Source organism: Mustela erminea, chromosome 3, assembly GCF_009829155.1.
Source record: "Mustela erminea isolate mMusErm1 chromosome 3, mMusErm1.Pri, whole genome shotgun sequence".
Taxonomy (NCBI): domain Eukaryota; kingdom Metazoa; phylum Chordata; class Mammalia; order Carnivora; family Mustelidae; genus Mustela; species Mustela erminea.
The window spans coordinates 88,239,276-88,266,468 of NC_045616.1; the positions used below are offsets into that span (position 1 = coordinate 88,239,276).

General features: G+C 38.6%; 1 protein-coding gene across 3 annotated transcripts in view; it reads right to left on the reverse strand.

Annotated features, from left to right (window-relative positions):
- Nucleotides 1-27,193, reverse strand: part of CTNNA1 (catenin alpha 1) — a 185,461-nt gene that overhangs the window by 115,659 nt on the left and 42,609 nt on the right. For all 3 annotated transcript variants that reach the window (XM_032336573.1, XM_032336575.1, XM_032336574.1), the window contains exons 4-6: nucleotides 9,279-9,445; nucleotides 8,422-8,541; nucleotides 279-548 (exon numbers count right to left, since the gene is read on the reverse strand). In XM_032336573.1, the coding sequence (XP_032192464.1) occupies nucleotides 279-548; nucleotides 8,422-8,541; nucleotides 9,279-9,445 (557 nt within the window). The remainder of the gene's footprint in view (nucleotides 1-278; nucleotides 549-8,421; nucleotides 8,542-9,278; nucleotides 9,446-27,193) is intronic.

A 27,193-nucleotide genomic window follows, 5' to 3' on the forward strand; every position in this document is an offset into this window, starting at 1 on the left:
TATCTTCAACAGATAATGATTCCATAGGAAACTAAGTTTCATAAAAAGAATTCAGAAGTTTAACAAAAGAAAAGAGAAACGGAAAGAAAAAGAAAAAAATGTTGTAAGCCCAGTCACGTTCAAGTAGACCAATGATTTCTAAAATTTCTTTTGACATAGACTGCAAATCTAGGTAGAAAATGAACTTTCATCAGAAACCATGATCACATTTCCCTAGAAACCTCTTAACTTTGGGCAGATGGTCAAGAATCTGAAGTTGCCTCCTACGTATAACTTACATCAAAATTATTGAGTGCGTATGCCAGTTCTCCTCCTCCCCCACCCTGGTGCTGGGAAGCATCATCTGATGCAGTGGCTTGGGCTGCATTGGAAATGCCTGTGACCGCCTGCTGCAGCTGCTTATAGATCAGGTCTCTGTTAGCCTTATAGGCTGCAACATCCGGGTGCTGTAGGCATGCCTGGGATGCGGTATAGAGGATTGGAACATTTTTCTGCAGGATTCCTCTGGCTGCAGCCATCTGATCACGATGGCCCACATCTTTCAGTTCCTGTAAAACAAGAAATTGCAACAGTCTTTATGTGAGTTCTAGTCATAAAAAAATTTGTCAGTAAATTCTGAAAAGTGAGAAATTCTACACAACAGTTTCATGAATGTCTGGCTTCATAACAAAGGAGGTAGCATGGATTATAAGAATTCAAACATTTCAAAATCACCCAGACCTGGGCTTGAATCTCCAGCTCTATTTTTTCCTATTGTGATCTTACTTAAAATTCCCCCACTAAAGGCATCCAGCTGGCTCAGAGTAGAGCACGTGACTTTTGATCTCTGGGTTTTAAGTTCAAGCCCCATGCTGGATGTAGAGATCACTTAAAAATAAAAATCTCTTAAAAATAAAAAATAAAAATAGAAATCTCTTTAAAATCATCATACTCATTTTAACCTGCTATAAAATAGGAGCAATACACTTCTTCCATTGTCCTGAGGATCAAATGGGATAATGCATGTAAAGCACCTAACAGAGCACTAACTAAAAAGCAAAACATAAAACTGACTAGCATCTTCATTACAACTATATAAAAATGTATGTACCTATTTCAACCGAATTAGAAAAACCATTCAGACACATTTAAACAGAGTTAAGATTTTGTTTGAGTATTTTTTTATTGAGTTATAAAAATTCACTATAAGAGTTCTGCGAAATTGGGAAGGGATACCACAGGTCTACATGAACTACAACTTACAAGGATGTATGAGGCTACTCTTTCAAGTACACAACTCTGCACTCCCTTCCCTCCATTCCCCTGTCTCAAAGATGGCCTTGGGACGTAGGTCATTAATACACAAAGCAAAGGCTCAGGTGCTCCATGAGTTTTATTCAAAAGGTTTTCATTTCATTGTAATACTCTATGTACTTGTGGTCTTAAGTGAAACGATCCTTTCTCAATTTCCTCATAATTTTCTTTCTTTCTCAATTTCCCCATAATTATATTCCATAGTTTAAAAAAATTGAGGTTCCTGGCATGATTTCCAATACTGACATCTATTTGGTAGGCTGAATGGATGCACCAAGTGTCAAGTAAGTGATATCAAGTAAGTGACAAATAAGCAAGATGGGAAGAGGATATTTCAGGTATCCCACTGTTACCGCAAGAAACAACAATGGGTGGGGGGGGGGCACTTAAGTCTTTAGTAAATGTGGATTACCCCACAAAAGAAAAATAGAAGTGGTAACTCTGACCATCAGATCTGCTCTATTTTATGTGTGAATTTGGAACATCAACGTTAATTGTGCCAACTAAATCCTACAATACAAATTTAAATGTCTTAAAAAAAGAGTATTACATGTGTAAACAGTAAGAGAAAATTAACTAAGAAAGGCCAAAGTCAATAACTCAATTTGAAACCATTTAATAACAGTTCATCTTTTTAGAGGAGTTCCTAATTAAGCATTAGAGACACCTAACTGGCTTCTTTTTTCTGATACTTCATCTAACTATGTATTTTAGGTTTGCATCTTCATTCAAACCTTGTATAATATGACAGCTTACTTTTCCTCCTAGAATCCTTTTCTCATTTGGAATCTGAATTTGCAATAGCTCACAGCACTTCAAATGCCCCATAGCACAGTACATTAGGCTAAATATTCAGAAACAGGACCCTAAGGATTTAGAGAATCAGCGATCATTTCTAGACTCAAGCTATGACAGAGGGCTAAGGCTAACCATTACGTTTAAACAGATGGTACGCATGTTCTGTGTGGCATTTTCTAAATGTCTTGCTCTCCACCATCACCTCAGGGACTTAAAATCTTCTAGGGAGGCATTTGCCTCTAAGTACATATAATGTCCTCTGTTTTATAAGACGCTTTGCAAACAGCTTTAGAATTCTTCCTTAACTATCTATAACCTAAATCAGTATAGTCTCTTAAAAGGTTACCAAAGAAATTTCTGGTCACCTAAAGCTAATAGGTGCCACAATTACTATTCAACACTTGACTTTCCTTAAGTCACTGCCTTGCTTGGTATGAGAAATTTTACCTTTCTAAAAACTAAACTAGAAACAAAACCTCACAGATTTAGAGAATTGACGATCATCTCAAGACTCAAGCTGTAACAAGGGGAAAAGTCTAACCATTATGCTTAAGCAGCTGGTGCACGCGTTGTGTGTGGCATTTTCTACACATTCTGCCCTCACCAAAATTTATGTCTGACAGACTCCTATTTACCAAATATGGGGCATATATTTCAACTTATGATGAAAATAACAACTAAATATCATTTGTCCTAACTGCTAAACTATTCTGCTTTTTCTCTTGAGAATAGTTTGCCATAACAAAGAAACCAGATTTTATTAAATAAAGATAGGAAAAATGGGCACCATCACAAGGCAGCACTTGATCTACTACCAGAAGAATAATAATCATTAAGTATTATCTTCCAAATATGTAGTAGTGATAAGTAATCTGGATTGTTGAAAAAATGAGCTATTGAGGAAATTAATAGATTACTTATGAAGCTAGAGTCCCTTAATCCACCTTAGCCTTCAAGACCCCCAAACTGTAACAATCCAACTGTATGTTAAGCAGACTCAGGAACAAACAGAAAACACGAAAAAGAAATGATTACTTTCAACGTAATCTGAACTAATCATGCCACGCAGTGATCAAGAAATAAAAGCTAACTTATAAGTAATCTATAGCACTCTCTCTAACCCAAAACTAGAAGGTCGAGTAAAAAAAGTTTCCTCTTATTTCCCTCTTAACAATATAAAATTGTAGCCATGTGATCAAACATCTTCTCTTAAATTCAAACAAAAATACTTAAACAAAAGGTCAAGCCCGGGGAGCCTGGGTGGCACAGTCAGTAGAGCAACTGGCTCTTCGTTTCAGCTCAGGTCATGATCTCAGGGTTGTAAGATCAAGCCCTGAGTGAGGCCCCATGCTCAGTAGAAAGTCTGCTTGAGATTCTCTCTCCCTCTCACTCTGCCCTTCCTGTGCATGCCCTCTCTCTCTCAAACAAACATACATCTTAAAAAGGGGGCGGGGGGGGGGGGCATAAGCAAATCCAGCCAGTCCTGATTATTTACACTTTACTATCCATTACCACTGTGTCTGTTCAGGTTTTCAAGAAAAAGAAATCATGAGGGATGCCTGCCTGTGTGGCTCAGTGGGTTAAGCATCTGCCTTCAGCTCATGTCATGACCCCAGGATCCTGGGATTAAACCCCATATCAAGATCCCTGCTCAGTAGACAGCCTGCTTCTCCCTCTGCATGCTGCTCCCCCTACTTGTGTGCACTCTCTCTGAAAAATAAATAAAAATCTTTTTAAATAAATAAATAGAAAGAGAGAGAGAGAGAGAGAGAAAGAAATCATGAAACTCAGAGTTCATTAGGTTTTTGGCAAATATCTCAACAAGCTCTATGTACCTGGTGGATGGACTAATATAAACATCATAGTGTTCCATCTGAAGCAGACTGAGGAAACAGTGTTGACCACAGGAGGCACAGGCAGTCCTCCTTACAAGAAGTAGGGTCAATGCCGGCCCATCCTTACCTCTGCCATCTATTTTACCCTTACACTCAAAGAAGAGTCTATAGCCTCATGGAAACCCAACACTCCTAGTGAGCAAATTATACTCCAGCCCAAGAAAATAACAGATTAGGACCAAACTTAGAACCCCATTCCAGGGTGGATCTACAGTATAGCCAAATGGCTATTCACTTGTTCATTAAATATTTAAGGAACACTACCACAACCAGACAATGCTCTAGGCACTAGGGATTATAACAGCAATTTAAACAGACAAAATCCCTGCCCCTGGGGCCTGGGTTTAAAACCTGGCTCCACCTGACTAGATGAATGACCTTGCCAAATTATTTAATCTTCCTGTACTACTACAGTTCTTTCATCTACAAAAATGAGTATCTGATCAATTATAGATCTACCTTATATTGTTTTGTAAAGATTAAATGAGTTTGTATTCACAAAAGGTTTATAACAGCGTTTAGCACATACAAAACACCTTTCTAGAGTTAATCATTATTATTTTCAGCAACATCCTCACCACCCCACCACCATACCATGCACCAGAAAAACCTTAAGGAGAAACAGATAAATTCCAAAGAGCCTGCAGACCTTATGAGGCTTAGCATTTCCTCAATGGGTGGTTGCTGATTAAATGATACAAGGGAGGCTAATGAAGCCAGTATATACATCACACCCAAATACTGTTCTTGAGGAAATACCCCTTTTCTGGACTAGGGGCTATCTGCAAAGATTAAGAGCCTGGACGAGAAGGTAAATTAATACTGCCATGCCTCAGAAAAGAAGAAAAAGTTAAAGGTGAAAACAGTCAAGGGGGGCTAAACATACAGCAGTATAGGAATTCTGCCAGAAAACAAACACTGTGAAAAAATGTTGCCAGTTACCGAAGGAGACCAGTGGGCAATTCTAAAAGGGAGAATGAAGTTTCCGCCAGGCTGGGAACTTAGGATCAAACAGCTGTTTAATTCCCAAGGAAATCACTAGTTTATAGGAATACACACCTAGACCCATGTCCTACAAAAGACTATTTTATGATCAGGAGTCAGAAAGGAGCCCACAGCCGGCCTATTCAGTGGATTCTACTGCAGATGGTTAAGGCTAAAGGTTTAAGAATTAGTCCCAAGGAACACTATAAATGACCAGGACATGCTACAAACCCAAGATAAACTTTAAAATGGAAACATGCATCAATTAAGACACCAGCAGAGGGATGCCTGGGTGGCTCAGATGGTTAAGCGGCTGCCTTCGTCTCAGGTCATGGTCCTGGGGTCTTCGGATTGAGTCCCACATCGGGCTCCTTGCTCGGTGGGGAGCCTGCTTCTCTCGCTTCCTCTGCCTGCCTCTCTGCCTGCTTGTGTGTACTCTCTCTCTCTGGCAAATAAATAAAATCTTGAAGAAAAAAAAAAAAAGACACCAGCAAAAAACAAAAGAGTAAATCAAACGTGGTTCAAGGACTATGCTAAAAAGATATGAAGAGGGGCACCTGGGTGGCTCAGTTGGTTAAGCGTCTGCCTTCAGATCAGGTCATGATCCCAGGATCCTGAGACCAAGACCCTTGTTGGGCTCCTTGCTCAGCAGGCTCCCTGCTCCCTTTCCACTTCCCCTGCTAATGTCCCCTCTTGCTGTCTCTCAAAATACATAAATAAAATCTTTAAAAAAGTAAAAACATAAAAAGTACAGAGAAAGTACATGGAAACCACAAGGCTGATACAGTACTTAGGCCTGATGAGACAGAGGCAGCAGTTACCAGAAACCAGGCAGCAATGTGTATGGAGAATACCACCTGAAAGGGGCTCTGACTTTTAGCCACCATAATCATTAAGCAGGATGGGGAGCCAGGGGAATAAATCCCCAGCCTCACCCTTCTATCCCCTCTGATCTTCTGCTGATGTTCCCACTGGCCAAACCCAAACAGGACCTAGAGGGCAGAGGAGCCCTAGATGCAGTCGAGACAGGCTGGGTTCCTGGGGCAGAGAACAAGATGAGTTAGGGTGAAATGAGATATGGAGGGGCAAATATAAGACCGTCCAGTAAGTAGTAACTTCAAGATTTTAATGACATCTTATTTCAGAAATATTTAAAATTTACTGGATTTTGTTTCATTTTGTGTTTTAGTACATTCGGGATTTATGTTCAAGGAAGTCTTCATGTATTCACGGCGCACAGAATTAAAAAGTCAGGCACCATTACTTTTTAAAAAAAAAAAAGGCCCCTTCAGGGGTCTAGGTCTGTGATTCACCAATCTTACAAGTACCATTACTTTTGAGTAAGTTTTTTCCATAGGATACAAAAGTCTGGTCTATCATTATGTTCTATCTCAAGAATATCATCAATTTACTTACTCTACTACTTTGCAAAGATAGCCAATATGGTGTCAGTCTAAACATTCTTACTTTCCTCAAATAGTAAGTCTTCATAAACAAAGATTAGACTAAGTTTTAAGACAGTGAAACTGTTCACCAAACTTTATTTTTTAAATATAACTAACATTTACTTCACATATTCAAATGAGAATTTAAATCATAAACATTATGCAAAATAAACTATGAACCTAATTGGGCAAGCATGTCATATTTACAGAATTATACTACTGAACAAATACTCAGAACCGATCAGGCCCAACAAAAAGAAAAAACTTACTTGTGATTTATGTGATGGAGACATAGGCCAACACGGGGATAAGTGATAAAAACATAATGAGCCCACAGAAACTAAATAACTTAGGCAACACATCAAATCTAGGTGTAGTATCATGCATAATATTAAATAACGGATATGTAAAACCAGGATCTCATATGCGCAGATCCAGTCTGATCACAACCTAAGCTTGAAATATGCTTAATAACCTTATTAAATACCTTACGTACATTATTTATATCTTCTCAATCAGTGGGGTAAAGTTTTACACTGGTATAATATAACCAAATGAAAGGTACTAAGAAGATTCCAAAGCTGAGGACAGCCTATATGGGACATTTACAGTACTGACTCCATTTTCCCCATGCCTATCAGAACTCTTGTTGGGTGTCCTGTCCTCAAGAAGGATACCTCCCCCCTAATCTCAGTAGAAGGGAGGTCTTCATGACTCTTCATGACATATAACTACTTTACTCTCCACTAATGATTAATGAAGAATGGGTATGTCACACGATTCAGATTTAGGGCAAATCTGTTAGGGGCTTCTAGATCATTTGCTTATTAAAAAAAAAGACATATGGAAGAAAACAGTTTTGTTCTTCTTGCTGGACATAGTGATGTGTACAAATAGCATGCCTAGAGCTTCTGTAGCCATCCAGTGCCGGGCACACAAAACACAGCAATGCTGGAAAAGATCAAAACCCTGGATCCTTGAGGACATATAATCTATAACCATAATCACCTCAAAAATCACATCTAATTTGGGACTTCTAATTGGTGAGAAAATAAATCCCCCAGCGTTCAAGCAGTTTTGGAGCTGGGTTTTCTGTGAAATGTAGCATGAAATATCCTAACAGGTATCGCAAACAAGAAAAGAACTGATCTTTTCAGGGCTTTTGAAAAAGCACAAGCTTGATCAGAACTACAAAGTTTTAAGAAACTGGATGGTGACACGTGTGTCTCCCTTACAGCACACACCACATTCAAAGCACTCTAAGTCCCAAAATTCCGAAGGGCTAGCAAAGCCTGGAAAAATGAGAACAATGATCCACATGCCACACAACACAAATTCATAACACAATGGAAACTACTAAGGATGATAAGAAATACTTAAAAGTGGCCAAATATGGGGAGAGAATGGGGTTAGTTTCTCATAATCAAGTAATTCTACTAATTTTCAACGGGCTTAAGGTTTTTTAAAAATCTGAAATTAGGGGCGCCTGAGTGGCTCAGTGAGTTAAAGCCTCAGCCTTCAGCTCAGGTCATGATCCCAGGGTCCTGGGATCGAGCCCCGCATGGCATCGGGCTCTCTCCTCAGCAGGGAGCCTGCTTCCTCCTCTCTCTCTGCCTGCCTCTCTGCCTACTTGGATCTCTGTCGGTCAAATAAATAAATAAAAATCTTTAAAAAAAAAAAATATCTGAAATTAACTCTACCACCAAATCAAGTTAATCCTTGAAGGCACATAACAAAGACCTTATTACCGCTCCAGACACAACTGCAAACTGCTAAGCTATTTAAAGTAAGATTTTCATGAGAATTAAAATGGAAGCATAACATGAAAGCAACTTAATTACAGGTTTATTAACAATACAATACTAAAAGGATACTTACTTCATAAGTTAAAGGTTTTAACTGGCAGAGAGAGGTATCGGTACCTTCAGAAAATTTAAGTAAAATTGATTTTTCCCACTAGATCATAATATAAACAATTTTAATATACACCCAAATCATGACTGTACCTGTTGTCTTTTGGCTGCCATAATGTTCAGTTTATCCACTTCAGGTTTTAGGGCTTTATACTGTATTCCTAAATCTTGTTCAGTGCCAGCATTCCTCAGTTTCAAGATACCTTCTTCTACCTATATAAAACATAACTCTAAATAAGAAAAATTCTAAACAAAACAAATCTGTATGTAAAAAAGATCTATACTGGGCACCTGGGTGGCTCAGTCGTTAAGCTCTGCCTTCGGCTTAGGTCATGATCTCAGGGTCCTGGGATCAAGGCTCTCATTGGGCTCCCTGCTTGGTGGGAAGCCTGCTTCTCCCTCTCACTCTCCCTCTCCCCTTGCTTGTGTTCCCTCTCTCTCTGTGTCTCTCTCTGTCGAATAAATAAATAAAATATTAAAAAAAAAAAAAAAAAGATCTATACTATTTTATTCCTTTTAACTGCTACTCGGATAGCACTCTAAACTTTCTCTTCAGTTTACATGGCCCTCAAATATATGAGCAACTACTACATGGGAGGATTATACTGACTGTTATCTAAAATGATAGAATTTAACACATCTTGGTTTCTCAACTCTGGAACTCCAGTAAAAGGAAATGCTTAATCACTACTGCAGAGGGAAGGAGTCAAAACAGTACTTTTGCTACAAGTTCTTCACTACAAATCAAGACTACACAGGCTCATAGCACAGCCAGTCTGAGGTACACTTCGAGAAGAGCTGAAAATGGAAACTAAAGAAAACATTCCTGCTCCACTTAGGTAAAACAAGTTCAAAACCAAAACAAACTCTAAGGAATGCTGAATTAACTATGGGCAGCAGAGCCTCACTGTGATGGAAAGAACAAATTACAGACACAGGCCTGTACTTACAACTTTCAGCTGAACAAGTAATTTGTAGACATCTGCCATGTCAGCCAAAATAAGCAGCCGGGTAACAGCAGAGAGCAAAGCTCGAGCTGCCCGAACCATGTTGCCACGCTTCACAGAAGAGCAGGGATCATCTGCAAACTCTCCTGCAGCAGTCTTCATCAAATCACCTGTTTTACAGCATGAAAAAACAAACCCATCAGGAATGAACCAAATAACTGGTCTACGTTTAAAAAAAATAGTAACTCACACCTTGTATAGTTCATGCACAGAATTTAAGGGCTCTCATTTTTATTGTTTTGTTTGCTTTTGTTTGTTTTACAGCAATCACTTTAAAAAGCACCCTCATGTACTGCTGGTGAAAACATAGTATCTGGAAAGTGATTTTGGTGCTATACATAAAGAGCCTGAAAAACACTCCTTTTCAGGGGGGGCACCTGGGTGGTTCAGTTGGTTAAGTCTCTGCCTTCGGCTCAGGTCATGATCTCAGGGTCCCAAGATCAGGCCCCACTTGGGGATCCCCGCGCAACAGGGAGTTTGCTTCTCCTGCTCTCTCTCCTTCTGTTCCTCCCCACTTGTACTCTCTCAAATAAAATCTTTAAAAAAAAAAAAAAACAAAAAAAAAACCACACACTCCTTTCCTCAAAGGAGCATTACATGTATCCTAAGGTGTGGGAGGGATTTCAGTGGGGGAAAAAAATGGATCTAATGTGATCTACCCTCATATCCACAGAATGATACAGAAACACAGCAACTGTTATGGAAGACCTCCACACTACATTAACCACCTCAAGAGAGACTTACTGGCATATGAAGACAAAGCTGAGTCAATGACTCATTCGTTTTCCTCAGAGTAAAACAATGACAACAGCTCAAATGCACAACATGCACCTAGTTAAGTAAATTGTTATATCCTACAATTGACTACTATATAAATATTAACATATATATGAAAAAATGTTAACATTTATGATGAAACGATAAGCATAAAGAAAACAAAACATGTATGTAACGTGTTTTTAAAAAAAGGGAGAGAAAAGACTGGAATCCAAAGGCAAGTAATAGTTACACTAGGTTATAATCTGACTCTTTACATTATTCTGCACTTATAAAAACATTTTCTATAATGAGGAGATATTATATCCATAATTTTTTTAAAGATTTTATTTATTTATTTGACAGAAATCACAAGTAGGCAGAGAAGCAGGCAGAGAGAGAGAGGATGAAGCAGGCTCCCTGCTGAGCAGAGAGCCCAATATGGGGTTCAATCCCAGGACCCTGGGATCATGACCTGAGCTGAAGGCAGAGGCTTAACCCACTGATCCACCCAGATGCCCTATATCCATAATTTTAAAAACTACACTAACAACATATACAATACAGGGGCGCCTGGGTGGCTCAGTGGGTTAAGCCTCTGCCTTCAACTCAGGTCATGATCTCAGGGTCGTGGGATCGGCCTGTATCAGACTCTACTCAGCGGGGAGCCTGCTTCCCCTTCTCTCTTTGCCTGCCTCTCTGCTTGTGACCCCTCTCTCTGTCGAATAAATAAATTTAAAAATATCTTCTAAAAATAATGAATTTTTAAAATAAATAAATTTTAAAAAACGTTATTGTAGGATACTAAAATGAGCTCATTCTTTCATCTATTTACTCAACAAATATTTGCGTACCCACTATATATCAAAGTCTGAACTAGGTGTCAATGATAGAGCACACAGGAAACAGCCCATCTTCTCATGGAAGTCTGGTGGGGGGGGGCAGACAAGCAAACAATTAAAGGCTGATTAAGACAAAGGGCCTGGACTCAAAGGGCTCACAAATCAGGGAGTATTACAATGCAATCAGAATTATAACAGCCTTGTGGACAAGGTGCTGTGGGATAGGAAAAACTATTTACTCATGAAGAATTTGTCTCAAAAGCCTTGCAGAAAAAAAATGTACATTAAATATTAATATTAAATAAGAGATATTGGCCTTAACCAATAAAAAGAATTTCACCTATGTATTGAGAGCTTAGTACAGACAAAAACCAATCCACTGCTGGGGATACAAAGAACAAGATTATCTGTTTTCAAGTGGTTTATAATCCAGAAAAAGAAGAATGTGATCACACAGAAATTACGTGGCATTTTAACACAAGAGCTGTACAAAAGACAAAAGTACACAGAGTTTCAAAGCAGAAAGCACTAACAAACGGTCTGAAGAAGTAGTGAAATGCCAGCAACAGTTTTATGGGAAATATGGTACTCTGAAAGTGACTCTACTCTGAAAGGACAGGAAGAATTTTTGGCATTAGAATTAAGGGAGTTGGGGCACCTGGGTGGCTCAGTGGGTTAAGCCTCTGCCTTCGGCTCAAGTCGAGATCTCAGGGTCCTGGGATGGAGCCCAGCATCAGGCTCTTTGCTCAGCAGGGGGCCAGCTGCCCCCTCTCTCTAGAGCTGCCTGCCTCTTTGCCTACTTGTGATCTCTCTCTGTGTCAAATAAATAAATAATATTAAAAAAAAAATTAAGGGAGTTAGCATCTCAAGTAAAAGGAACAGCAACATAATAGCATCCAAAATTTATTAAATGTCCACTCTATGGCACTCTATGTATTTTATTTAATCCTATGAGTTACCTAGGAAGCAGGTTGTACTGGCCCTTCCTTACAAATGAGGTAACTAATCACAATTACCTGACAGTAAATGGGAGAGCAAGGTTTTGTAATGCCAATGTTATGCTGTTAGAACCACTTATCAAGTTGAGATAAACAGTAAGAAGGCATATTTGGAGGCTAAAATCAACAAGTCAGGAAATGACAGATGCTGGTGAGGATGCGGAGAAAGGGGAACCCTCCTACACTGTTGGTGGGAATGCAAGCTGGTGCAACCGCTCTGGAAAACAGCATGGAGGTTCCTCAAAATGTTGAAAATAGAACTGCCCTATGACCCAGCAATTGCACTACTGGGTATTTACCTAAAGATACAAACGTAGTGATCCGAAGGGACACGTGCACCCGAATGTTTATAGCAGCAATGTCCACAATAGCCAAACTATGGAAAGAACCTAGATGTCCATCAAGAGATGAATGGATAGGGGCGCCTGGTGGCTCAGTGGGTTAAGCCGCTGCCTTTGGCTCACGTCATGATCTCAGAGTCCTGGGATCGAGTCCCACATCCGGCTCTCTGCTCTACAAGGAGCCTGCTTCCTCCTCTCTCTCTGCCTGCCTCTCTGCCTGCTTGTGATCTCTGTCAAATAAATAAATAAAATCTTAAAAAAAAAAAAAAAGAGATGAATGGATAAAGAAGATGTGGTATATATACACAATGGAATACTATGCAGCCATCAAAAGAAATGAAATCTTGCCATTTGCGACAACGTGGATGGAACTAGAGCGTATCATGCTTAGCAAAATAAGTCAAGCGGAAAAAGACAACTATCATATGATCTCCCTGATATGAGGAAGTGGTGATGCAACATGGGGGCTTAGGTGGGTAGGAGAAGAATAAATGAAACAAGATGGGATTGGGAGGGAGACAAACCAAAAGTGACTCTTAATCTCACAAAACAAAATGAGGGTTGCTGGGGGGAGGGGGATTAGGAGAAGGGGGGTGGGGTTATGGACACTGGGGAGGGTATGTGCTTTGGTGAGTGCTGTGAAGTGTGTAAACCTGGCGATTCACAGACCTGTACCCCTGGGGATAAAAATATATGTTTATAAAAAATTAAAAAAAAAAAAAAGAAGGCATATTTGGAGGCACAGTCCTCCAGTCTAAGTAGGCAGTGATGGACCTGTATAGAAAGAACAGAAGATGGGCACGGAAAAGCCACGGACAGGGTACAAAGAATTCCTGAGTGAAAGAAGGAAGTGAAAGTCATACATACACAGGATTGACCCAACAAAAGCACATAAAATAAATCTGACCAGGAGCTTGAGTGGCTCAGTCAATTAAATGTCTGCCTTCAGCTCAGGTCATGATCCCAGGATCCTGGGATGGAGTCCCACATTGGGCTCCTTGCTCAGTGGGGAGTATGCTTCTACCTCTACCCCTCCCCCCTGCTCATGATCTCTCTCTACCTCTCTCTGATAAATAAAATCTTTAATAAATAAAATAAAATAAAATAAATCTGACCACATAGATGAGTCTGAAAGCCACAGTGAGAGCTCAGGAAAGAACAGAGATAGATTATAAAAAGAGGGGTCAAATGATACAACCACCTCTGATTATAAAGAGTGAGGAAAAAGGGGGCGGCTGGGTGGCTCAGTGGGTTAAAGCCTCTGCCTTCGGCTCAGGTCATGATCTCGGGGTCCTGGGATCGAGCCCCATATCAGGCTCTCTGCTCAGCAGGGAGCCTGCTTCCTCCTCTCTGTCTGCCTCTCTGCCTACTTGTGATCACTCTCTCTGTCAAATAAATAAATAAAATCTTAAAAAAAAAAAAAAAAAGAGTGAAGAAAAAGAAAGCATGAAAGGTGACTTAAAGGTTTCAAGCTAGGATTGTAGTAAGATGGAGGCAAGGGCAAAAGCAACTATATGAAGATTAAAAAAAAAAAAAAAAAAAAAAGTGTTCCCTGAGACTGTGGAATTAGGAGTAGGGGACAAAGACTACTGGACAAAAGAAACTAAGAGAACCACGGTGACAAGACCAAAAAAAAAAAAAAAAAAAAAAATCAAATGCATACATACAGATCAACGGAACAGAATCTAGAAACCAAAAATACAGTCAATTAATTTTCAACAAGCTGCCAAGAACATTCAATGGGGGAAAAACTGTGTTTCAAACAAACAGTTCTGGAACAATGGATACTCAAATGCAAAAGAATGAACTTGGACTCTACCTCACACCATATATTTTCAGAACAGATAGAAACCTAAATTTAAGAGGTAAAATTATCAACACTCAGAAGAAAACATTAACGTAAGTCTATATGGCCTATGATTAGACAATCGTTTCTAAGCCATGACACCAAAAGGACAATTAACAGAAGAAAGATAAAACAGCATCATCAAAATTTGGAAGTTTTGTGCTTCGAAGGACACTATCAAGAAAGTGAAAAGACCAAAAGAACAGGAGAAAATTTCTAAAAACCACTATGTAATAAGGATCTGGTAGACACAATATAAAAAGAACTCTAAATAAAAAGAAAATCTAATTTAAAATAGGCAAAGAAAGGCATTACACAGACATTCTGTGTTCAGCCTCATTAGCCATAAAGGCAAGGCATAACAAAACATTATCTACTAGAACGCCTAAAATTAAAAAGACAGGTAATAATAAATGCTGGTGGAGAAAGTTGGTGGGAATGTAAAATGATACAGTTACTTTGAAAAACAGTCTAGCAGTCCCTCAAAAGGTTAAATATAGACTTACAGTATGATCTAATAATTCCACTTGAAGGTATATTCCTTTAACAATTTAATTCCACTTGAAGGTATATTCCTTTAACAATTGAAAACAAATGTCTACACAAAAACTTACACTAAACGCTCACACAAAAGCACTCCTCGTAATAGCTGAAATGTGAGAACAACCAAAACATCCATCCATCCACTAATGAATAGTTAAGTAACTGTGATATGAGGTGCCTAGGTGCCTCAGTCAGTTAAAGCAGCTGCCTTCATCTCAGTCCAGGGTCACTGGGATAGAGCCCCACATCAGGATCCCTGCTTAGTGGGGAGTCTGCTTCTCCTTCTCCCTCTGCCTGCCATTCACTCCCTCAACAAATAAAAAATCTAAGAAAGAAAGAGAAACTGTGGTATATTGGTATATCCGTGCAATGAAGACAGGTAAGCATAAAAAGGAACAAAGTACTAATATACGCTACATGAATGAATCTTCTAAGCATATGCCATGTGAAAGAAGTCAGTCCCAAAAGGCCACATACTGCATTATTCCATTTATGTGTAATGTCCATAATAAGTAAATCCAGAGACAGAACCAAGCTAGTGGTTGCCAGCGGATGGGGCAGAAAGAAAGAGGACTAACTGCTAATAGGTTTGGGGGTTCTCTCTGGAGTAATGAAAATGTTCTGGAACTACATAGAGGTGATGGCTGCACAACCTTGTAAATATACTAAAAACCACTCAACTGTACACTTTAAAAGAGTAAGTATTATGGAAAGTGAATTATGGCTCAATAAATAAAGAGATAAAGAGTATCAAATGCAGTGACCTGAAAGAACACAGGCCTCGGAGTTGGAGATAAGCCTACGTTTTGGTTTTCCCACCTATCAGCTATGTGACTGGACTCCACTGACTGTTTTCTCTTCCCAAAGTATAGACAATATTTTGCTGTGAGGGACAAATCAGGTAAGATATCTAAAATGTATCATTCATTACCTTGCACTAGGAAACAATACAGGGTTGGCAGAAATTATTATTAATTAAAACTAGGTAAGACAGAGAAATGGGATTCATTGTGTTTCGTGAGCATCCATCTGTTCAACAACCAGCTTTAAGAGCATTAATTAATGCCTTCTTGTAACAAGTGTTTACTGAACACCTTCTAGGAGCTGGGCACCATTCTAACCACTTAGAAGAGAAATTAACTAACCAGGGGTGTCTGGGTGGCTCAGTCAGTTGAGCGTCCAACTCTTGATTTCGGCTCAGGTGGTGATCACAGGGTTGTGGTGTTGAGCCCTTATCGAGCCCCACATAGAGCTCTTCACTCAGCGCGAGTCTGCTTGTCCCTCTCCCTCTGCTCCTACCCCCTATGTGTGGATGCTGTCTTTCTCTCTAAAACAAAAAAAAACTCTTTAAAAATAATAGATTAATTAACTAACCAGACAAAAATCCCTGCCTCCAGAGAGCTTATATTCTAACAGGAGGGGAAGATGAGAAACATAATCATGTCAGTTACATAGCTGGTAAACCAGAAGTACTTGTGAGAGGGCGCCGCAGTGACAGAAAGGACAAGGAGAGTGGGGATATAATGTATCACTTAAAATAGGGGGATCAAGGCAAGCCTCACTGAAAAGGCACCACTTGAGGAGTGTCTTAAAAAATGAAGAACAGGACAATCTATCTTACAAAATCACTCCAAGCAGAGGGAACACCAACTCAAAGGACCTGGGACAGATGCACACTAAAATGATCCTGGAAAGCCAGGGACACTACTGCAGCTGGCAAGGAAGAATGAGGAAGAGCAACTCTGCGGGAGGTGAAACAGGCAAAACAAGACCGCTCTTTGAAGAATCTGGTCTGCAACCAGTAGGACAAGTCAAGGGCCTATTAAAGAAATTTTTTTTCCAGGTGTATGTATGTATGTATGTGTGTGTATGGACAGCAGTATTATGGGAAAGAATAGGATCATAAAATTAGATGTCACACAGATAGAAACTGTAGCTTCACCACTAAACAGGTCTCACTTTCCGACAACTATAAAACAGAGATAATATAGGTAATCCTCACTTTGCATAGTAGTAGAGATCCACAAAAGTGATCACGCAAGCTGTAACACTGCAAAGTAATCGTACTATATGGGAAAATTATGATTATCCTATAATCTTTAACATTTTTTGACAAAATGTTAAAAGCTCCTTTACTACTAATTATAAATACCCAGGTAAATGAAAATAGTACAATTAATATTTATTTAATACATTTTAATTCAAAACATTATTAACAACGAGAATTAGTGTTTTTTTCTTTGTAAGAGAACTATTCCAAAGTAGTTTTGTGGTTTTTTTGTTTTGTTTTGTTTTGTTTTTTTCCCAAAAAGACTTTGAGAGAGGGAGAAGCAGACTCAACACTGGGCAGGGAGTCCCACACAGGGCCCAACCCCAGGACCCTGAGATCATGACTTGAGCCGAAGGCAGAAGCCTAACCAAATGGGCTAGGTACCCCCCAAAGTCATTTTTAAACAACACTTGCCTTCTTCAGCATTTAACTTGGGATACAAACAATGCATCTCTTCTACTATTAGGCAAATTGTCCTACTGCTTTCTAAATCTGGATCACCTTCCAACATTTTACTATTTGCACTTTCAATGTCAAGAAGTATCTTCAAGGGCGCCTGGGTGGCTCAGTGGGTTAAGCCTCTGCCTTTGGCTCAGGTCATGATTTCAGGGTCCTGGGATCAAGTCCCGCATCGGGCTCTCTGCTCGAAAGGGAGCCTGCTTCCTCCTCTCTCTCTGTCAAATAAACAAAATCTTAAAAAAAAAAAAAAAAAAAAAAGAAAGAAAGAAAGAAAAAGAAAAAGAAGTATCTTCAAAAGTTCCTTTAGTGTAAAGGTTTTGAAGACACCACTTCCTCTTGGACATCATCATCCTTTTTGTCACAACCACTTTCTTCCTGTGTGTCAGTAACTCTGCTTTCACTAAGTTCCTCTGACTGTACATTTAGAGTCTCTTTCTTTTTATAAAAAAGATTTTTTATTTTGGGAAGGGAGAGCAGGGGGAGGGGCAGAAGGAGAGGTAGAGAAAATCTTTTTTCTTTAAGTCTCTCTCTCTTTTTTTTTTTAAGATTTGTATTTACTTATTTTAGAGAGAGCCAGAGAGAGAGAGAAAGAACATGAGCAGGAGGAGCAGAGGGAGAGGGAGAAGCAAGCAAGCATGCAGGGCTGGATCCCAGAACCTTGAGATCATGACCTGAACCAAAAAGGCAGCTGCTTAACTTAGATTTTTCTATTTATTTATATGAAAGAGAGAAGTCACATGTGACTATGCAAGTGGGGGGCAGAGGAGGAGGAGGGAAAGAATCTCAAGTGGATTCTGTGCTGAGCCCCACATGGGGCTCAATCTCAGGACCCAGAGATCAGAGCTTGAGCTAAAACCAAGAGTCTCCTGCTTAAGGAACTGTACTACTTAGGTGCCTGCCCCTAAGAGTCTCTTCAAACAGCAGTGATGTCAACACATTCAGTCAACTATTTCTTCTTTAACTTAATTTAACATTATTTTTTTTAATTTTTTATTTTTTATTAACATATATTATTAGCCCCAGGGGTACAGGTCTGTGAATTGCCAGGCTTACACACTTCACAGCACTCACCATAGCACATACCTTCCTCACAGTCCATAACCAAACCACCCTTCCCCAACCCCCCTCTCCCCACCCCAACCCTGAATTTGTTTTGTGAGATTAAGAGTCTCTTATGGTTTGTCTCCAACCAAATCCCATCTTGTTTCATTTTTTCCTTCCCTACCCCCCAAACTCCCCACTTTGCCACTCAACTTCCTCGTATCAGGGAGATCATTTTATTTCTCTGACTGACTTATTTCACTCAGCATAATACCCCCTAGTTCTGTCCACATTGTCGCAAATGGCATGATTTCATTTCTTTTGATGGCTGCATAGTCTTAATTTACATTCTATTCAAATTTAAACCCCAAGTTTATCTTTTTTTTTTTTTTTTTTAATTTACCTGACAGAGAAACAGGGAGAGCAGGAACACAAGTAGGCAGAGTGGAAGAGAGAGAAGCAGGCCTCCCGCTGAGCAGGGAACCCAATGTGGGGCTCGATCCCAGGACTCTAGGATCATGACTTGAGCCAAAGGCGATGCTTAATGACTGAGCCACCCAGGCACCCATATCACTTTGTTTCTTTGCTGCAGTTTCATCTTTGTTAGCAAATTTGTTCTTTCAAAGATTCCTGTTTGTAAAAGGGTTCATGTTGGGTTTATCACTGGGAGATAAGGAGGAAACACAACCAAAGACAGAATGAACTACACAGTTGCACAGTCACCAATTACCAAGAGACTTTGAAAAAAGGGACATGACTGCTCAGTGAGCATAATGCACATTATTATTTATGTAGTAGCTTGTTCCCTTAAGAGCTAGCAACCAAGTCCGTTTTTCATGCGTTCACTCACAGTTTAGTTACCATGGTAACTAAATTTGGAACCACGTTGGTGGAGGATTGGTTTTTGGGGTTTTTTTTTAAGATTTTATTTTAGAGAAAGAGAGTACTAGCAGGGTAAGGGCATATGGAGAGGGAGAGAGAATTCTAAGTAGACTCCATGCTAAGTGCAGAGCCCCACGTGGGGCTCAATCTCACCCCCCCCCCACAGATCATTACCTGGCCAGTATCAAGCATAGGATGCTAAACTGAATGAGCCAACAAAGCATCTCAAAGGACTGGTATTATTTAACTATACTGTGTAAATGAAATTTGTACATACTGGAACCATGCAAAAGCAGGATTGTCTATACCTACTTACAGTTGCTGTAGAGATAAAGACAAATGTTCAGTAAAGTGCTTCTAACAGTGCCTGCACTCCCATACTACTATCACTATTGGAATTACAGATAGATGAAGAGGGAGAGGAAGACTAATAGACATGGAAGACATGGAAGTGAAGAATGAAGATTCTGGATCATAGAACACACAAAGCCATGAAAGGGGGAAAGAAGGTTCTTGGACCCTCAGATAAGTGAAAAAGCAGAGGTAGCAAGAGGCTGGCTTCCAGGCAGTATGAAGCTCAGCACTGTTGGATAATCTCATTTGTTCCGAAGCAGTGAGTGAGGCTATCCTAAAAATTGAGCGGGGTGGAAAAGGAAGTGAGGGTTGGGGGAGAGTGAAATAAACTCAAAAGCAGCTGTTAGTGGAAATGAAAAAGAGAGTTAACCTGGGGTAAATAAAACTGTAGGCAGAAGAAAAGGCCCAGATTAGGCCAACAAGTGAACTTAAATTCTTAAAATTATAGTCTTTCTAAAATGAATCAAAATTCTTTAATAATTACCTTACAATCAAATGGATAAATGTTGTAGATAATTTTAAATTTAATTTTAATCACTTAACCTCACTGTACTAATCCAAGTTTTCACCAACTCTAATCCCTCTTTCACCAAAACCTCTCCTAAATTCTCACTCCCACACAGGTTCCTCTTCAAAAGCCTCATGCGTTCTACAGCTAACATATCATTCCAAACTAAAATCAGGCCAAATGACAACAAATAAGTGGAAGAAAGCAAATTAAGTACACATACATCTATGCTAATCTGTTTTAGCTCAAAGCCATAATGACAAATCTTTAATTTCACAGCTAACAGTGTTAGTAATTAAAAAAAAAAAAGTCAGAAATATACTGTATGGTGGTCTAAAACCTTTGTATTTTCTCTACTCATGAAACTATGAACAAATATATTAGTAAGTCATTAGCTAAAAACAAGGTCCTCCGGCTTCTGCTGAATGATCCTCTCTAAAAGGAATATGAGACTAAGAATGATTTGAGATACTAAGTTTTAAAAAATAAATAAAAAGAATCAAGAATTCTTTAAAGGGGACACCTGGGTGGCTCAGTCGTTAGGCGTCTGCCTTCACATCCATGATTCCAGGGTCCTGGGATCAAGCCCTGCATCAGGCTCTGCTCTGCAGGAAGCCTGCTTCTCCCTCTCCCACTCTCCCTGCTTGTGTTCCCTCTCTCGCTATGTCTCTGTCAAATAAATAAAATCTTAAAAAAAAAAAACCTCTTTAATGTCTCTGGAGTGTTGGGCAAGTCACTCTCTCCCCATATTTACAATCAGATCACAAAAGAGACTGAAAAACTGTTTCAGGCACCCATCAAAAGAAGATATTTGTGAGGCTTTCTTTCCAAAATAAAGTAATTAAGTCACACTGCAAATGGGTACTGGGTTTCTGTTTAGGGTCATGACAATGATCTGAGATTGGGTGTCCAAAACTCTGTCAATGTACTAAGAAAACGGAATCATGTGATACAAGAATTACAAGTCAATACAGCCACGACGTGAGCAAAAAGAAAAAAAAAAAATTCGTCAATGTCAATTAGTTTACAGAGCATACTTTTTAAATAAAGATTTTATTTATTTATTTATTTATTTATTTGCGAGAAAGAGAATGAGAGAGAGAGACCATGAGAGGAGAAAGGTCAGAGGGAGAAGCAGACTCCCTGCTGAGGAGGGAGCCTGATGCAGGACTTGATTCTGGGATTCCGGTTTAGAACAGGACAAAAATCAAAGGCTTTCTAAACCATCGAATATCTTCGGTAAACTCCCTTGAATGCAATCCAACTTTGTATGAAGTTATAGGGAAAGAATATGCTTGTCAACAGTGTGGGGTAACAGGGTATTCGAGAAAGACAAAAAATAGAAAGAAGGGCTGGTTTTTCTTCTCTGGAGCCTAGGAAATGAGATACTCTGCTTTGCTGCTCTCCTCTAAAATACAGAACGTTACAAGGTGATGTTAATGAATACACCCAATTCTCCCAGAATACCATATGGATTAGATAAAACAAGGTGCTGGAACTAGGCCTGAATCCCAACTTTGCTATTCAGCACCTGTGTGGATTTGGGTTGCTTCATGTCTACCTGGTTAGTCTTCTGTAAAATGAGAATACCATTATCTCAGCGCACGAGGGTGTTTTGAAAACTCAGGTAATGAATGCAGAGCTCAACAAATACTTCTGTGTCCCTTCCGCTTTCCCATCTACTTTCTCCAATTATCAAACCTATCCAGAACATGATCACTGCTCACACACCAACTGTCTCTTACGTTTTTAGAAATAAAGTCAGGTTAGCAAGTTTCTTACAGGATAAAATAAAATTAACTTTTGATTTGTAATATGAAGCAGTATTGGGGGGATGCTCCCTCACTTCAATCTTCATAGTGCAGACAGTAGAAAAAACTTGTCCTTTCGTGGTAATGGCTACAAAATGTGATTTTGTTCCCCTTATTGGGCCTTAGTTTTTCCATATGTTAAAAAAAAAAAAAGGAATTAAGCCAATCTGAGGTTCCTTCTAGTTTTTAGGAACTGACTATCTCCCTCATCTATCCCATTTACAACTTCACATCCCATAAAGCTCACGCCTTACAGCAAGAACAGCTCCCAACCCAGTGCTATAGCAAAGTGTCTCAGGTCCTCAGAAATTCAGGTATAAAAATATCCCAACAGCCTTCAAAAGTCCCCCAAGAGACCCAACAGATAGGTAGCAAAGTTGTATCTTCCCTAAAATAACACCAAGGTAAGTCTAATATGCTCCTTAGCCAGAACCTTTTCTACCTTGAAGTCCAGAAAAAGACAAGAACTTTGCCAGGCCAGCAGAGGAGCATGGCTTACCTCCTATAAATTACATAAACTGCTGACTTCAGGTCCCTTTATTAATGGAAATTTTTTTTTATATTTCCACCATAAATAGCTGATATATTAATAATCTGTACTGCACGAGGAAAATGGAAATCACAGGGGCTCCTGGTTGGCTCAGTCAGAAGACCATGTGATTGTAGATTTCTGGGTCATGAGTTTGAGCCCCATGTTGGGTATAGAGATTACTTTTAAAAATACACAAATAAACTTTAAGAAAGTAATTAAAAAACCTAACCCATGGCCACTGAGTGCCATTGCAAAAAGAAAAAAGTAAAATTAGCATATAGTAGAAAATATAAGAGCTTTGTGAAATCAGCTGTCTTAAGAAGCTTATCTAAAATATGGGTAAGCACTTTACCCCCAAGGGGCCATTTGCAGCCCCAATCTCATTATTATTTTTGTTTAGTTGCTGCAGGAGTTCAACATGGTATTATATAGACCATAAGTAGGTTATTTCTTAAATACAGTGTTTTATGGGACTACATTGGTATCAACCACCAAATACAGAGGAAGATTTTAAGATATCCACCTCAATATGCTTTAGAGGATCACAAACATAGCCCTGTGTCAAAATGACAGAAGTTTCCAGAAAAGGTGAAAACCATTTACCATCTCAAACATGTTCGAATTCCTTATTTCAGGATCAATTTCAAAGCCATATGTGGAATTCTGATTCTCCCTCTTCTAGTGATTTCCCAAATGACCTTGCACAACTCATTTTGATTTCTACCTCAAAATGATTTTTTTTAAGATTTTATTTATTTATTTGACAGACAGAGATCACAAGTAGGCATAGAGGCAGGCGGGGGCGGGGGGAAACAGGCTCCCCGTCGAGCACAGAGCCCACTATGGGGGTGACCCTCCTGTGAGGCTGGATCCCAGGACCCTGGGATCATGACCTGAGCCAAAGGCAGAGGCTTAACCCACTGAGCCACCCAGGCGTCCCTCACAATGATTTTAAATACCTGTTTTTTTTTCTTTTCAATCAACTATCTCATTCTATACTTGTCAACAATGGCAGCCTTCAGTCTTCAAAATAAAAAACTGTCCTATTTACCATATCCCTTTTAAACTTTTAAAAAAGGAGTATAAAATTTTGGCCATAAAAATATTAAAGAGAGTCTCTAGGTTTCTGATTCAAAATAACCCCCTTAAATCATATTACTCTATAGAGGATAACACAATCATTAAATACTATATTGTACAAGAGTACTTAATGATACTGAATGATGTTCAGGATCCATTAAGCAAAAAAAGCAAATTACTCTAAAAAAGTAAATGACTCAACCACAACATATTTCTACCCACGTAAGGATATTCACAGAAAACAAACATTAGGGGCCTACAACAAAAATTTAACCATTGGTTTCATCTGTGGGTAGCAAAATTATAACTAATTTTTATTTTCTTCCCTTTTTCTTACTATCAAAAACATTCACTGAAGAAAATTAGCTTTTAAAAAAAGTTTTTAGATTCACAGACCTGTACCCCTGGGGATAGAAATATATTATATGTTTATAAAAAAAAAATTAAAAAAAAAAAAAAGTTTTTAATTCTACCCAAGGAGTAACCAAGAGGAAAAGGGGGGAAAAGAAAAAAGAGCAAGCAACCAACATCACAAAAGAAGTCTGTTAAAAATCAACCTGTACTTGATAGCTTGGCCATCTTTACAGAAAAAAAGTAAAAAAATCGCAATCCTGAATTTAAATAGTTTAAAGTTCCCTATCATGGAATTCCTAATTCTTGAAAGTTACTTTTTCAATACTCTAGGTCCAACTATAGGCCTACTTTATACCAAATTCTCTTAAATATATCTGATTAATGGATCTCACCAAAAAGTGATACACCAGTTACTTCTTCGTTATTCTGCCAATTTCATTTTTATAAAATAATAAACTGACAGGACCAAGGCTTCATGAAAGTATTTGCTAGCTTCAAAATAATCAAGAATTAACAACGATTTCTCAATCTGCCTCACTCCTCCCATCCCCCAAATTTTTAAATTCACTTTCCATGACCTGATAATAAAGTATTTTCCTCACTTGCAAATGGAGATAAACTGGCAATACTGTTGCAAAGAGAAACAGATTTCATTACATACCCTTTATGGGAAGGACCCAAATGGTAGTATGTATGAGACATAACCCACATGCCCTGTGACATGGGGATGAACACTTAATTCTCTTTCACCTTTCCATTCAACACTGGGGTTATTTGGCAAAAATCACAGACCTCTAAATAATGCTTCTGTCATTAGAGAAAAACTGACAATGATTCAAAGAACTCCTAACAGATGCTTTAATAGAACTTTCCTGTGGGGCCATTTTTAATCCATAAAACTGCTCATCTTTTGAAGAGCAACCCAGGAAATAAACATTTAATATCACGTTATATAACTACTATAAGCCCTTCTGAATCAGCTCAGAGAGTGCCTAGAAAAATTCAACCTACTCGCCCTTTCTCATCCCTTGGGGATAACGAAAGGAGCTTTGAAATTTCTACTTTTTTCCAGGCGACAAAATGGTTTTTTAAAAAAAAATTAAAATAGAGTACCACACATATTCATGTTCTCATTTTCCTTACTAATTCAAGTGTGCCCTGCTGCTATTCAGAAACACTTCAAAGAGAGGCACTTACTTCCTGATTACACATTCAAATAAATGCATAACATGCATTTCAAATTGGAATCACTTTCTTAAGAAATTAACTAGTAGAAACCACGTTACTGCAACATCATGGTTGAAGTCATGCCAAAGTCAAAATTGTAATACCTAAGATAACTCCTACAGCTACACTGTACAAATATATTAAGGCAACACTATTACCCACTGTAACTTAAAACTATTATTGTGTTGGTTAGTGTTATTCACTAAATGTTTAAAGAGACAGAATAAAAAAAAAAGAGGAACAATTTCAAAATGAAAGGAAACATTAGAATTTAATAACTTCTTTCTCCTTTCCTCACTTTCAAGCTGGCTATACCAGAAACCAAGTTTCTGAAAGCAGCATATGCTCACATAAGGGTAGTGATCCAGAAGCAGACAGCATGCTTGACACATCCCAAGTCAAAGAAAATATAGCCTCCACCCTAGAGACTTACAGTTTAAGTCAGAAAGACAACTTTAAGACATAAAATACCCAGATGACAACCAGTTAATGATTTTTTTGGAATTTATATATTGCCTTTCCTGCTCAAGTTAAATGAAGAGCAAGAGAAAATGAATTAAATAGTGGGAGTGGAGGAATGGGGGTCAATAATGAACAAATTTTAAATTAATCACAATCCTCAGGAACATGGGAAGGGAAAGAACTGGAATGGGTGCACTTCCCAAAACAGACCCAGCCATCAGGGCATCACATGAAAAGAGATGTCCACAATAATAAGAGGAGGACTAAGGATGAAAAATATACCAAGATGGAAAGGGGGAAAAGCTAACAGTAAGAAGCCAGAACTCAAAGAAAGAGTATGAGAAAAATCAGCTGATTTCTTCAGCTGATTTCTTGGTAGCTTTAATGAAGAAAATGATCACACTAATCCAAAAATTAACTTAACTTCTATCTTTTTCAAACTGTTAAATATTTTTTTCTCTGCTATTGCTCTTCCAGAGCATCACTATTAAAACTTTTTAAAACCCATACTCAACATTCCAGGGTAGGAATACTTGTTTGTCAATTTTCTCCTGTGAAAAATCAAAGAGCCCATATATATAGATCAAGCTCATGATTCCAACCTGATTAAAATCACACTAACAAGACCAAATTAAAATGCAATCTCTCACATACCCACACAAAGCTATGTTTCAAGCCTTCACATCATGAACTTCCCAAACCCAGTTTCCACTGTCTCCTGTCTACCTCTCAAACCCTACCCAAAAAGTCATTGACAGTTGCTTTGTCCTGATCACTCACATCTGCCTTTTAATATCTATCTTCCAGCCTGCTTATATTAGATGTGGGTACATCAGTCTGAGGCTGTCAACATCTGCACTGGACAGGAGACCAATTTTCACTTCCTTCAATCTGACTCTAGGCAGTTACCAGGGAGAAAATTATGCCTCAAGAAACTGACAGCTTGTGCTCAATATTCTTTTGTCAAGGATAAAATACATCATTATTTTCCTTAAAATTGCCTTGCCATGTTCTACAATGTTAAATATATGTGTGTACACACATATATAAAAAAATATATAGACACACACACACATATACACATGTACACATATATATATCCACAAATACCTCTCCATATATGTGTATATTTCTTTTTCTCCCTATATATGATTCGAGCTGTATCAGCGAAAATGGTACCTATGTCCTCAATTTTACTATACAATTACTGAGATAAATAAAAGAATGTCTCTTAAAAAAATGAAAATAAAATAAAATAAGAGAATGTCTCTTAACTATTATCAATTGAAAATCCTCATTGCCTATCCCTTCTTTACGACAATGCCCGAAGAGACCATCAGTTTTATCTGACTGGGTAATTCTGCACCTTCAACATTTAAAAAAGGAGAGAAGATATCTGTGCAACAAGACCCTTGAAGAGTACGCTTACAAATAAACTACAGCTACTAAGATCACACAGGTGCTAGCAAACTCAATAGTTTTAACTCTACTGTTTTAGTAGACCAATAAATAGTGCTTTTTTGCTCTAAAACTAACAAGACATTTTCTACCAAAAAGATGGTTCTTGTAACAATTGAGACTTAGCACTGAACAACACTAACTACTCTGAATAAGTTGAAGTCGTACTTCCACTCAAGGACATTGCACTTGGCACTATAATCAAAGCTTACCTGAACTGGAACACCAAACCAAAAGCCAGAACTTGAAAAGAAAACCTCCAAAGAAATCTTAAGACAAATACTGCTTAAACATAAATAAACATGAAAAAGGGT